The sequence below is a fragment of the Archocentrus centrarchus genome, chromosome 24 (genome assembly GCF_007364275.1).
Source record: "Archocentrus centrarchus isolate MPI-CPG fArcCen1 chromosome 24, fArcCen1, whole genome shotgun sequence".
In the NCBI taxonomy this organism is placed as follows: Eukaryota; Metazoa; Chordata; class Actinopteri; order Cichliformes; family Cichlidae; genus Archocentrus; species Archocentrus centrarchus.
The window spans coordinates 8,963,103-8,978,030 of NC_044369.1; the positions used below are offsets into that span (position 1 = coordinate 8,963,103).

General features: G+C 39.5%; 1 protein-coding gene across 1 annotated transcript in view; it reads right to left on the minus strand.

The window, feature by feature from the left end:
- Window positions 1–14,928, minus strand: part of fmn1 (formin 1) — a 28,824-nt gene that overhangs the window by 11,730 nt on the left and 2,166 nt on the right. Inside the window, exons 2-11 of the mRNA XM_030721561.1 lie at window positions 11,466–11,644; window positions 6,802–6,910; window positions 6,305–6,331; window positions 5,061–5,122; window positions 3,900–4,624; window positions 2,722–2,863; window positions 2,201–2,288; window positions 460–521; window positions 289–377; window positions 2–131 (exon numbers count right to left, since the gene is read on the minus strand). Coding sequence (XP_030577421.1) covers window positions 2–131; window positions 289–377; window positions 460–521; window positions 2,201–2,288; window positions 2,722–2,863; window positions 3,900–4,624; window positions 5,061–5,122; window positions 6,305–6,331; window positions 6,802–6,910; window positions 11,466–11,644 — 1,613 coding nt within the window. The remainder of the gene's footprint in view (window position 1; window positions 132–288; window positions 378–459; window positions 522–2,200; window positions 2,289–2,721; window positions 2,864–3,899; window positions 4,625–5,060; window positions 5,123–6,304; window positions 6,332–6,801; window positions 6,911–11,465; window positions 11,645–14,928) is intronic.

Sequence of the window (14,928 nt, forward strand, 5' to 3'; positions counted from 1 at the left end):
CCTTACAGACATGTGAGACAGTGTTGAGCTTGCATTGAATGGAGGTGATCCCATCGATGAAGGCCGACTGAAAGATAATGCAGCGAGCTCTGCCTGCGAAGTCAGGGATCTGAGACAGTTCATACAGGAACCTGGAGCACAATTACATAAACAGTGAAAGTCCAAAATGCAATGACATTATCCATCTCTGTTAGAACTGTCAAATGTGTAGGCCTGGTGTTTGTCGAGTTAGTCTACAAATACAATCAATTACTGCTGCGCTCTCTAAACATCTGCTGAGGTACTCACTGCTCAGGTTTGTCCAGCAGTTTAACGTCCTCTTCTTCTGACGTCTCATAGTGTTTCTTGATCCTCTCCAGCTCCTCCGGCTGTGCTCTCTGCCAGATTGACAGTAACTTATAAATAAGAAGTTCATTGTTGTACACAATTGTGCGCTGTAATACGTGCTTAAATACTTACATTTTCATACAGCGCTTCAATGGTCTCCAGGTCCACCACAGAGTTATCCACTGTCAGTACAGCTAGAAGTGAAAATGTACAGAAAAGGAAAACAGGAGATTAAAAAAAGAAGCTGTGATTAATATATAGTCAAATCCTACATAAATAAAACCTGCCACTGGCAAGAAAATTGAGGTAAAATTTAGGTCTATACGGTTAGAAACTGATCCAAAGGCAGTATACTGTCAAGACAGAAATGTTTACTAGGCTTCATTCACAGCATTTCTCTTAGTATTGATCACTTATAGAAACAATATTGACTGTGACCCTTTGACTGATATCAAAGATCAGTGGATGAGAGTAGAGCAATCATACATAACACAACACATTTTACCACACTGAACCAGACAAATCCTAAAGACCACGAAGTGACCTGACTATGGTGTTGTAAAGTTGCTTTACAATGATGGACAATCAATAATCATATAATAAACCTATCAGTGGAAATACAAATAAAAATAAAATGTATTTACCAAAATTGGCTTTCATATTCCTCTTACTTACACAGTTTACTGTGTGCTCCAAGGGTTTTTCAGATTGTCTGTCTTGCTGACATTGTGGTGAATGTTTGGGCCACTAATCCTGCTTCAAATTCACCCCCCAGCTCATATTCAGAGTGAAATACAGGGTACGCTCTCTGCGATGCCACGATTAACGTCAACCAAGGGTTATGTTCAGGGAGCTGTGGTTACCTGAATGTTTACTGCAGGTTCAAATTCCCAGACTGGCTGGGAAACACAGCTAGTTTAGTGACCTACTGTAATCCATCTCTTATATGATGGAAAAGAAGATTACACACACTTTGAGGATTTAACAGCGATGAGAATCTAAATGCTATTTCAGAGGCTTTCCGCCACAAAAACAGGGCACAAATGTGAAGATATATTTATTTATTTTCTTAACCTTTATTTTCCTCAGTGATAGGACTGTTGAGATTTAAAATCTCTTGCACAACAGTGCCAAGACATGCAGCAGCTCAATCAGCTGTATGGATACAGAAAAACAAACATAATATATGATAGACAGTATCCAGCATGTGTAAGCACTATGTCAAGCACCAAACCAGAAAATAATTTTGATTTTATTGCGATTTTTACAGTAATGTGCAAAAGTCTCGTACTACCCCTCATTTCTTTAGATTTTGCTGGGAAAATGTGAAAATAGGTGCAGCGATTCTCTGACAGGAATTCCTAGTGAGGGCTGGCAGCTGATGTAACTGGTGGCAAATTGCGTGGGTGGCTGTTAAAGAAAGTAAAGCCCGTGATAGAAGAGAGGTAGTTCAAAGGTGGTAAACGGAGCCTTGGATTGTGGAAACTGGCAGTTCATTGGTAGCGACAGCTCAGAGAAGAGGGAGTTAGGAACTGTAACATGAATACATAATACAGTCATGAGCAAGAGACACGAGCCACCTCTCATTTCTTTATATTGTGTTAGGAAAATGGGGAAGTGGTGCAGTCAGTTATTGAAACATGTGCAAGCATAAGGCAAACTTTTTTCTAATTATGCAATTTAATTTGTTTGAAATGATAAAGTTGTGTCTGAACAACAGAATGAGCGCAATGATCTTGTTCTATAGACTAAAATTCATTTGACTTTTTTTTTTAAATTGAAATGATGGTAAATGAGCACAGTTTTGCCTATTATCAGTGTGTTAAAACACTGTTTCCTTGCAGTATGATGAAAGTGAGTGAAATGCCCCCACCTTGCTGAATATCTTTCATCTCCAGGTGGAGGCTTGATATGAGGATGCCCACAGCCTGAGAGCGTTTACCATCCAACAGTTTAATGATCTAAAACAAGCACAAACATGGTTACCATGACCACCTTACCACTAGAAACCATTAGTGAGTCATTAGTAGAGAGCCTGTTGTGAAAATGGAGAATAACAAGCAAAGCATATTGTGCTTCACCCTGATGCTGTTGTAAGCAGCACTTCCATTTTATTCTAAATGCTTGTGAATGTCACCGGGACAGGAAAAGTCTGTGGAGACATTTTCAGTGTAGCTGCCCTCCAAACAAAGTTGTTTTTTTTTTTGTTATTCTTTTTTATGCTCAAAATGTATTCTCTTCTCATCATGTGGAAGAGTCTGCAAACAACAATGCATCACCCCCCTCTAGTGGACAAATGCCATCAAACACTGCACCCTTCATTTTCTTTAGTAATAAGTAATGGCTCCAGAAGGGGAATGATCATTAAAATGATGTTGAAAGATAACTTCTTACCTTCCTGGGCTTTGCTTTTTTCTCATAAGTCTCTGACAGCGGCTTCCTCTTTGTCTGTGTGGTGGTTTTAGCAAACAGATCCTCAAACTCAGGGGCATTAATTATGTTTGTTTCTTCTAAAGTACTCCATAGTGTGCTGTTACTGCGGGAGAGAGAAATACAGGGTTTGTCATTGACCAGTAGCACAACAGTGTGTTAAAAAAACAAAAGACAAAAAAACACAAATTTGCTGATATGAGGCCACCAAGCAATAAAACAGGATTCTCTATATAAATCCAGTTAGCATTTATTCTGAACATTTAATTCAGTAATGAACGTGCTGTTGTGTTGGAGTCCTACAAAGAGGTGCAGTGCAGCACGGTTTGTTGAATCAATGCCACAAAGAATTAAAGCAGTTCTGAAGGTAAAAGTGGTCCAACCTAATAGGTGGCCAGTGAGTGCATTAGCTCGTAATTAATCATTATAAAGCATTTGATAATGCTTTACTCCACATAGCCATATCAAGTAATTCACTAGTAGCTTGTCACTTGGCTTATACAGGTTCCCTATTCTTGTGTAATGGGTTACACTTTGAAAACAGGAGAGGTGTAAGCTCTTTTGCGACTGAATGTTAGAAGAATCTCATTCACACACGTTCATACAGCACTTTATTCTTTGCCTTTCAATATTTTCAAACTATCACGAAAAGTCCAAAAGATGCATCAGCTGCACTTTGGGTATCTCACCCAAATACATGAGATGCTAACTGAAGAAGGGATCAACCTCCCACTAATCTTCTAATTGATAAATCTCGCTTATCGTTTACAGAGGGAAGCTTGTTATAATTTTTAATCTGGAGTTTGTTTTTTTGTGTATGAAAAATACCACATTCCCTTGAGCCAGATTCAAACCAGCAGCCCAAGGAGCTCTGCTGTCAGCACCTACAGTTCTCCACTCGACAAACTGAGCTATCGAAGGGTGACGCGCTGATAGTGTGTGAAACTCTGTATTGCATGAATAAAATGACAATTCATTCATGCAGTAATTACAGTATGTCTTTTTTATACATTAATTTGAATTAAAATTTAATTTTAAGTTATGTTGTAAGGGTTTAATAGTCTAATTTTAACAAACATTTTTAGATCGTTAAAGGACCAGAACACTGAATATGCTTTTACACACGTCTCAGGTGAACCTACTTGTTTTCCTGGATCTGGATTCTGTTCCAGTAAAGAGGCTTCATGGGTCGGGAAGGCTCCACTGCTGGTTTCCTGGGAGTTTTATCAACCATGAGACCTCCAACTGGAGGAGGAGGAGGTGGAGGGAGAGATAACCCTGGCATGGGTGGAGGAGGTGGTGGCGGTGGGGGCGGTGGTGGTGGTGGTGGAGGGTCATTTGATGCCTGAATGTGGTTAACAGGTGGGGCCAAGCATGGTGGAGGTAGTGGTGGCGGAGGAGGAGGAGTAGGAAGAACATCTGATTTAGTTGGTGATGTTGTCTGAGAAGGAGCTAGTGGTTGTTCTGACAGAGGAACAGCATCTCCAGCGTGAGGAGGAGTTACAGGTGAAGAGGAGGAGGACAGTGTGTTGTCCGTCTGGCCGGCCAGGCTGAGGCTGATGGAAGCAAGGTCCAACTTTTTGGGAGCCGCCTTCTGCTGCAGATGGCACATACAGTTCCGTCCCACGCCCTCACTATCCTCAGGAATTTTGACAAAGGTCTCTCGGTCCGTTTGGATGCAGACGGTACGGAATGATTTGTGTAAAAGGTCGTCTGCTGTAGACACGGCCATATCTTTAAATTCCCCTTGACAATGGGTCCCAACCTGGGACAGTTTGGCCTGCAGCTCAGCAAGGCTGCACTCCAGATGTGCAACATTTTCCTCATTTTCTAACCTCAGTCTGGAGAGTTCCAGACTGTGGTCCTCCTGAAAATAAATAATGTTGGTTCATTTAAACCATAGCTTGTGTTATGACTCTGCTGTGTCGGAAAGATAAGCATCTCATTATATGAACAATAATGATGAGTCATATCTTTCACACTGATAAATCTAAAGCCAGCTCTGTAAGATTTGCGGGTGATATCAATCTCTGAACCAAAATTCAGGGAAATTTATTCAGGTAATTTAACCATAAATCACAAATATCAACCTAAATGTGGCAATGAGAACTCAAGAGACCTCTAAAGTTAGAAAGGTCCATCATCTACAAGGTCTGACTGTTAAAGATTTATGAAACTCCATCCAAAATCTATGAAATGAAAAAAAAACCCATTAGCAACTAATCAAAGGATTCTTATATGTTTTTCTTCATGTAATCATGTAAATTAGATACAATCCCTCATCCTTCATCCCTCACACTGACCTTTAACTTCTGTAGTTCCTCTTTACATTCTCTCTTCAGCTGCAGGAGAGCAGCCTGGTGCTCTGAGAAAAACAGATCACAACATCAACAAAGAACAGCTTTATGTTTTTTTTCTAATAGCACAGCAGATATTAATCTTTACAGATGTGTTTTTATTTCTGTGACGATAACACGAGAGGAGGGGTTAGTTATAACCCACAGAGGACAAGAACATTATAACGTGTTACCACATGATGGCAGCAGAGCCCAAACTGTAAACTGGTGCATGGCTCACAGATGACAGGTGACTCGCATCTTAGGCAAACTGTCTAAGCAAACATTCATGTGCTGTTGGATGATTGAGCTGCTGAAAGGGCAGTATGAAAGTATATTTACTTCAACCTTCCTCACAGTGTCTACAGAAATATCCAGGGATATGGGTGTGTACACATGGTTTTGTTCCATGTTTGATCCATCTGATGACTGGATAAAAATATTTTACAAAGTAATCTGTGAAATTTGATTAAATCATCCAATTAAATACTAAAGCAAGCAGGGCCAGTTTATACCTGTCAAAACTGTGATTTATAATCAATTTTTTTATTTTTTTTATTTCAATTTTCTTTTCAAAAGAACATCTGTGAGCACAATGTGTAATCTGGGAAATGCCTTCACACCATGCAGATGGATTCAGAACGTGGACGTTTACACATTTACGGGTGGAGTTCTGTTTACCTTTGTAATGGAGTTTGATATTACATCCACCACATGGTAACAGAGCAAACACTGCTTCTCTGTCATGTATACTCAGAGTATTTCACATAATTGTAGTATTTCTGTTTAGATTGTGTTCTGTTTTACAGTAATGCAAACACATACATGCATTTTCTTAACAGTCTAACCAACTTACAGTCATGGGAGGCTCGAGTCTGTCTATATGAGCTTGCATGGGACAAGAGTCGGGGTAAACCCTTGATAGGTCACCTGACAACCACACACACACACACACACACACACACACACACACACACACACACACACACTCTTTCACAGCCACACCTACAACCCACTGTTGCCAGTTAATCTAACATGCATGTTATGCATGTGGAGAAAACCCACACAGGCACAGGTAGAAGATGCAACCAGCGTACAGAAAGGCCCCAGCTGAACAGGAGTAGCAAACCCAAAACCTTCTTCTGCAAGGCAGCACTATTAACCAGTTCATAATAATTCCACTTTATTATATCTTTTTTCAGAACCATTACCTTTAACTTCTGCTTCTTCTTTTGACACTAAAGTTCACATCATTCAACATGAAAAAAACAACAATTAAATTAATCATTCTCCTATGTTTTTTTTCTTAATTTTAAACAACACCCTGTTTCCAAAATGCATGAGATGTGTTTTTGTAAATAATTAAAAACAATGAAATTTCATATGCTCTATAAATGTTGCGTTTCCTTTGACATATAACTGAAGAACTTTTTGGCAACAAAATTAATATCAAGTTATCCACAGTACATATATTTAGAGTACTTTTAAAAATAAATATTTTCTTATATATTTTCAAATATGATAATGCTTCTTTAGCAGCATTAGCAAACTGTGAGTCTGACAGTGATAAACTGAAGAATAACTATAGAAAGTAGAACTCAGAGGGCTGTAAGACTTCAAAACATTAAAGCAATGGTAATGTGTTGGGTTAATTTATGTAGAGCAATGTTTTCATGACAAGTTACGGCATGCATATATTAGTCTGCACCTGCTTCTGTGTACTTCAGCCCGACTTTTTCTTCCTTAAGAGGAGGCCACACAGCTTGTAAACGGCCAGGACTTCGTTCCTCTCCTTCTCCTGGTGTGGTTGGCTCTGACTGTGAGTGAGGAAATAGAAAACAAATATTAATTATGGTATTATTTAATAACAGAAGGTGGAGTAAGGATTTATGAATGATGATTTTTTTTTAAATTTAAAGAAGAGAGTTCACAGCAAGAACTAATCCATACATTGTCATCAGGTGGGTCTTTCTTAGGAGTCTTAGTAGAGGTTCTCTCAGAAAGCATTTTAAGTACCTCCTTATCATTTCTCATCTTCTTCCTTAGTGCATCCAGATTGTATTTATCTGCTGGGTCCTTCTTCAAAGGCTTTGGTGTGAAAAAAGCCTTGAACGCATCAAAAGCTGCTTCTGCGCTGGACACAGATTTTGGATGCTCACATGACTCTGAAACTTCTGTATCTTCTTCCATTTCAAGCTCTTTCTTCTCCTCCTCTTGGCTATCTTCATTTCCATCAGCTTTGCTTTCATTCTGGTCTCCCTCAGCCTCCAACTCCTCCTTCTCCTCTTTGTTATCTCTCTTTTCTCGAGTCAGAAACTGAGAGATCTGGTCCAAGAAGCTCCCCTGAACCTTCACATCCTTCTGCTTCTCTGTGAAAAGTGCCCTGCTTCCTCCCAAAGGAGATGGTTTAATGTGAGCCACGGTGTCATGCTCTGGTCCAGCAACCCCCTTCCTCAGGACCCTCAGGCCGCTGAAGAGGGCTGGGACCTGAATCTGCTTATCAGTGGGGGAGAAAGTGGCTCTGCTGAAAGTGGAGCCAGGTGGAGGATTATTAGCTGCAGATGTTATTATTATATTTGGCAAATTATCCTTTAGGCTGGGAGGATGGTGGGGCAGGGTGGTAGAGTCAGAATTTGCATCTCTTATCTCCGTCTCCTCATCTTCAGCTTTATCCAATATCTGTTCTAGCTTTTCAACAGCTGGTCCTGTTGGAGTCACAGTTACCACAGTATCTGTACTTTTAGATGATTCAGTGTTTTCAGATTCCTGTGACTTAAAACCCACGTCTGAAGTGGAAGCACTTGTGTCAGAATCTTCCTGGCAGGGTTCCCTTTGAGCATTGTTATCTTCAGTATCAACAACACTGATGGATGCAACACAGTCATCATCTGTATCCATGCAGTCAATTGAAATGTGTTGATAATTTGTCTGCAGAGTTTCATTCGAGGCCCATTCATCCAGTGGATTCTGTGATATGTGACAACCCTCTTTGCTGCAGTCATTAACTTTGTGTTCCTCTGACAGGTTATTCTGGTCATGATTTGTTGCAAAGCTCTGTTTCTCGAGGCCTTTTTCAGCATTTACAGCCACACTTTCCTGCTTGGTTACGTTATGATGACTCCTCTCCTCCTCTGTTATGTCTGTTGAGTCATTTCCTTTTTCCCACAAGCGTAAATTTCCCACTGAGTTAGAGGTCTTTTCACCTGCATGAGGGAATATAACATATGAGAAAGAATCTGTAGAATGCTTAAAAGTATCTTTAAAGTCCACATCCCCGTTTTTCTTCAGATCGCCACTGAGATCGTCCTGCATGATGTCCACAGTTTCTTCCCCAGAGAGGTTCCTGAAAATTTCCAGGATGGCTTTGGGCTGCTCCATCTACTGCAAGTCACCGGTGAATTTATCCAGAATAGAGTTAGAAGGAAGTGCTGGAGAAACTTGATTGCTCATAGTTAACAGTCTAAGAAGTTATAATTGGTGTTTAGACTTCAGTATGGCATGCATACATTTCTTTATGTGATACCAGAATCATGCAGCATCAGATTATTACCAATAAACAAATGCAAGTGATGTTTGAGTTAATAAAAGTTTCATGCCAGTAAAATCCAACCTGTTTGTGCTCCAGTTTGTTGAAAAGAAACAAGCATATCCTTTCTGTGTTTTAACAGTTCCTTTGTGTCTTACCAGAGTTCTAATTTTCCAAACCTAAAACTGGAAGTAGCTGTTAGTCATTCAGACTGGCCAATGGCAAGAGAGAAATCCAGTCATGGAAAAGTAAAGGTTTCCAAGCCAAACTCCATGGGTCTGTTGGGTGGAGTGACTCAGCTCAGCCACATTTGAAGTTCCAGCTTCAGCCTGTCATTTGTGCCCCCGTTTCCCTTCGGCTCTTCTGTACCTGCTGTAGCAGTTTACCGAGCAGCACCTTGGGCATCATTCTGTGGATTGTCACAGAGTAATTGGAAGCAGATGGTGTGTCCAGCTGACAACACCCTGACATCCGTGAGCCGTATGACAAAGGAAGCCACCCAGAACAGATGGAGGAGCACCACACCCAGAGCTGAAGGAGGGTAAATAGGACTGCCAGGGATCACTTGCTAAACATTTGGCCTGTAAATCCACAGTTACAGGGAGGTCTCTCTCTTTGCATCTCAGCAGGGTTAACCCCACCTACACTGCACTGCTAATCAGCTCACACTACAGGATCAGTCAACAGAGGAGGTTTGTCAGAGTGTTGGGAAACTAAAAAAAACTAGTGACGGTTATTTTCACTTGAATGTTTTAGTTAGAGTGCTCTGAAAGTTGATCTACAAATAAATGTTCTTTATTTGCTTCTGTTTTGTGCAGAAAATGAACAAATAACCACAGAGAAATAAAAGTTTACAAAAAAGTTTCAGATTAAATAAAATTCAAGTTGGTGACATGGAGCGAAACAAAAGAAAGGCACAAGCAGAGAAAAAAGCCACAAAAAGAAAGAAATATGATTATAGCAGCAAAGAAATAAACAAATATTCTGTTAAAATACAGATTTAAGAATAAAGTCAAAATAACAACAACTTAAATAAGAGACAAAAAGGCTTGAAGTGGGAATTTCTGTTTCAAACTAACTGATATATTAGGTATTATTGTTACTGATCATTTTGGGAAATATTTCTTCTCTATTTTTAATAGATCCCTTATTTAAGAGATTCCTTAATACACAAAATAAGAGTCCGAACTTTCTCCTTTCTGTTTGAGTTATTCTTGGCTCTCGGGTTCCACCCTTGTTTACTTTAAATATTATCACAGTCAACAGATTAGTGACAACCTCATCAGTGAAAACATTTTTACTGTATAAATGACACTGTGAACATTTCTCTAACAGGTATTTTATTCCACATGTCTGAGACATGCCTGTGTACCCTGCAGTGAGATCTCAATGGGCTATACTTAAGCTTATGAATAGTAATAAGGCATTTTGCATTCATTCAAAGAGAGACACTGTAGCCTTTATGTGAATTTGTGTGTTTATGTAACAGGAATGCATCCATAAAATCCTGCGGGATAGCATTAAACACACACACACAAAACACATCTGAACAAATACTCAGCTTCACACAGCAGAACTACAGTGTCTGCAGTTCACAAGGCTGTAGTATGAATTAGGACTGTACTGAATTGTACAGTTCATTGTCTCCACTACAGAAACGTTTGCGTAGATTGAATGCACTGCATGATTGTAATCCTCTAAAAGTATACAATAGAATCAGTTTCAGCTTCCAACTGGATGCACAAAACATACTGAAAATGGTGAGTCACCTAAAATCAACAACTTGTGTTACATACACAGCGGCGTTAGTGGCCCTGCAGTTGGATTTAAAAGCATTACGAGGCAGTTGTTCCATCAGTCAACGTGCAACCCTGTTTGATAGCTCCCAGTTAGGATTCAGGAGACCGACAGCCTCTCTATATTTAAGATTAGGCTTGAAACTTTCCTTTTTGATGAAGCTTATAATTAGGGCTGGAGAAAAGAGTTGCATTTAATCCCTTCTGTTATGCAACCACAGGAAACACAGAGCTCTTTGTAGCACTGTACTGGTGCGTGAGGCGACTTTTTTAACCTGGACTTGCAGGAATGTGAATCAACTTCAAGGCTAATATCATAATGATGCAACACTGAATAATGCAGATGGGGGCTTATTTCAAGCAGCTTACAGCGAATAGTTGCACTGAAATTAGATTAAGGTATCACAATAATGGCGCACACACTTTTTTGTAACTTTTTGCACATGCAGAATGAAGAGCACGTGTAGTTTGTTAAAATTACATTAAGTTCTGGGAAAAGCTGCTTTTATACTCTCACACAATGCTACGTTAAGCCCGTTTCACCCCATGCACCACCCCAACATCCACTTTTAGATTTTAAGGTGATGTTTGCACATCATATTTGCAGGTAGTGATGAGCTCCAGGCGTAGATGCCAAACTCTAACTGTATTCTGCTGCTGTGATAAACGAGTTGTCGGAGGGAAACACAAAATGATGTGTGTTCTACTCTTCTCTTGCCATGAAAATGTTTCCTATATTCAACAATTACTCCTAGAACACAAATGTCAGGTGATTTTCATCCACGTGAAAGTGAGAGTTACAGTATTACAAAACTCATGCTAGTGTTCTAGGGTTAAGAGTTAAGGTCATTTATAATCCTTATGCAACATGATTGCCGTGAGCTGCCTATGACAACTGTGCTACTCTGGGATTACTTGTTAGTTTTTAGTGTTAGTTCTGAGTGTATCATGCTCTGGATTACCTCAGTACACCAGCTAACTTTGTGTCACTGTCTAGTCAGCCCGGCAGAGAGGCACTCCCCATCACACCATATTTTTCATTCTACTCACTCTCAGATCTTGGGGGAGAGGTGAGGTTGTGGGTGTGTCAGTGATGTCATCATCAGGGGCAGTGATGCGCAGGAAGTCAATGTGTCTGGGTCTGGATGAATGAGAAAAAGACCTGCAGACAGAGAGAGACTCCTCGATCTCCTGCTGCCAGATCTGCTCCTGTCTCTGCAGAGCCTCATCTGGAGAAAATTAGATTAAAATAAAAACAACATAAACAAACCATGGCATATCAACTTCTAATGTACTTTGTAATATTTTTGGAAGTGGACTAGGCGGTCATAGTTTATAGTAGGTTATTTAAGAAGTAAAATACCACCGATAGCAAGCTCATTTAAAACTCTGAAGCCCAACTAATTCTCACCACCACTGGCAAATGCTGCATGTTAAACTTTAGTGTCACCTTGGGGATGTAACAAGGAACTGCAGCTAAGAAATGTTAAATTTTAATTCAATACACTGCTTTAATGGTTGCCAGTTATTTCATTTGCACAACGGAGTGGTATCTTTTAAGGCTCCCTTTGTGGGGAGTTGCAGGAAATCAATCAGTGCTTAATCCTACATGGAGCAGAAGTGAAACTTTGTCTTGTTTTTGAAAGGCTAAATGTAAATTTAACGATCTTCGGGAGATTCCACAATAGGATTAACGGTTATCATTGTAAAGCCAAGACAGCAATTTTGAATGGTTTTAAGCCCACTGTGCTTAAGCTAACAATGTTCTGCGCACACTCGTGTTACACAGGTAGCTGTGTGTGTGTGTTTTCTTTCATTTCTTGCATCAAAGGTGGTGATTAAGCCAGTGGTTAAGGAAGTAATCAGATCCTTTACTGAGTGAAAGTGCTGACACACAACAAGAAAAAAATACCTTATTACAAGTAAAAATCCTCCGTTTCAAATGGTAATTAGAAGTACCTGTAAATAGTTAATCAAATATACTTAAAGTTGGAAAAGTAGGAGTGCTCACTACAGAGAAACAGTACATTGTCTTTGTTAATCTATTTATGGAAAATCATTTTACTGTTGCAGTAATCAGCTCAACTCTGCTTGTGTAATATACAGCAGTATAATCTATTTATTAGAAGAGCAGTATTGAATTGAAAACATATAAAAATGAGAATTTTCATATGTTTTGTGTGCAAAAATCTTAATTTGTAAAGTGATAAAACCACATAATATAGTGCAGAGAAAAGTACAACAGAAAGTAGAAGTAAAAATGGACTTGAAAACAGTACAATACAAATACTGCAAATACTGCACTTAAGCACATTTCCTGAGTTCATGTATTAATGATTGTTCAGTTTGACTGCAATAAATCTGTGAACATCATTTCAGATAAAAGTACTAACAGAGACAGTTGTGTAACTTTCAGTGGACGCACAATCGTTCCAGAAGATTAAGCCGCTTATAGAAATGTGCAATCGGCCCTCAGTTTGACCACACTGAACAGAAAACTGGATTTATGAGGATAACCCCCAGAAGGCGCTGAATGTCTTTCTTCTTCTCTCACTGCTCGTCATCCTCTACAGATTTCACATAGGTTTGAGCATTAATCCTGTTTGGGCAGCCAGCAGCCCCGCTGCCCGGCCTGGACAGACTTTTACTGCCAGAAAAATGAGGAGACACTTCGGACTCTCTGCTGAACCGAGGGAACGCTTGATTCTGCTACGGTACATGCATTTATTAGCAAATATTAATATATACAAATGAGTTCAAGCTCCCCCCCCAAAGACATTTGTTAAAATATTCCAGTTCTATACTGTCATATATATATATATATATATATATATATATATATATATATATTACCGTACAGCAGATATCATCTTACAGTTCTTAGTTTAAAAAAAAAAAAAAAACACATTTTGTTGCACAACATGAGTTTGCAGTGAAACCACCAGCAGCTTGTTGCTATTAATCATTTAAAAGGATACAAATTTGGAAGCCCTTTTCTTGTTGTTGGACTATGTGAAAATACTCTCTGTTTGTGCATATCATCATCATATCATCTTCATTTCTAACCCAAATGACATCAAAGAAGGTAAAAAAAGGTTTGCTGTCTACACACGCTGATTAAAAAATATAAAACTATTGCTGCTGTCATTTCAGTATTGAAAAACAGTTTACAACATTTGAATTTTGAGGTGAATAATTTGTGGTATATAAAATTTCGCCCGCACTGCAATGCGGCATATATACTGTACGTGTTCGCCGGCTTTACCACTAAGCCACCCGGGTGCTCACGAGGTTGTATTTTAATATATATATATTTTTTAATTACATCCTGATACATTAAATCTTAAAACTGAAAGAAGGTGCACTTTCTTTTTCACATGACTGTATATATTGCCTGCCTAAAACTTTTTTTTTCTTAATTTCTCACTCCTTGTTTTCTTCCTGTGTGACATGAGGCTACATATTTTTAATTCACACTGTTTACCACCAAATCCTTATTTTGAACCTGGGTGACTGGGAGGATGCTTCTGTCCATTCTTAGGCTTTACGTGGCCAAAAGTTCAATACTGACCCTGAACTGCTGCCCAGAATGTCTTTAAAACTTGAACTGGTCCTCACAAACTCATTTATGGGACATTTCATGTCAGAGCAGATCTGAAGTTACATGTGTGTCCAAATCAGGTGCTCACTAATACTTCATGCCTGAATGAACACACACACACACACTTAGATATGGTAGTATGTCAAAGCAGCAAGGGGTTATTATTTACAGACTACCACACATCCTTCAGGTCTGATGTGGGTGAATGAGCGTGTGTGTTCAATGACCCAGAGAAAACTGCAGCAGGAGATGAGAGCACACAATGAAAGGCTGTGGTTAGAGCATTTAAATCAGTGTTTTAATCAGTGTTTGAATCTGACAGTCAAACCTCGCCATGTACCACTTCGAACACCATCTGCTCTTCACGGTCTTGCACAGACACAAACACACACACACACACACTTTTCTCCAGCTGAGAGCTTTCTGAAGGTATTTTATTCAGCTTAATCCATTGTGTGCTTAACGACCATGAAGCACGTGATAAAGTAGCTGATATGTGTGTGATATGTCAAGCCCCCCCCCCCTGCTTAGTGAGTAAGAAAATGGTTGGTGAGCCTGCTGACACACAGTGGTGGGACTGATTGGATCATCATATTCTCCTTGTTTTTCTACATTGTACCAACACAATGGCTAATGTTTAGTTACAGTCTCAAGTTATAGGCTAAGTTGCTTTGCTTCATCATTTGATATTAAAGTTATTCTTTGTTTTTGTGTCTCGGGAATATCTATGTAACATCTTTGCCTCACCCGGCTTTCTGCCACTTAATTTTCCTGGATGAAGCCCAGCCACGGCCCTGTTCACCTGCCAACTCCAGCCAGCACTCAGCTACATGCAACAACAACTACTACAACAGAATTCGGACCCTAAGTGCAACTATTGTTAATTTAATGAGTTCATAACAACACTTATTG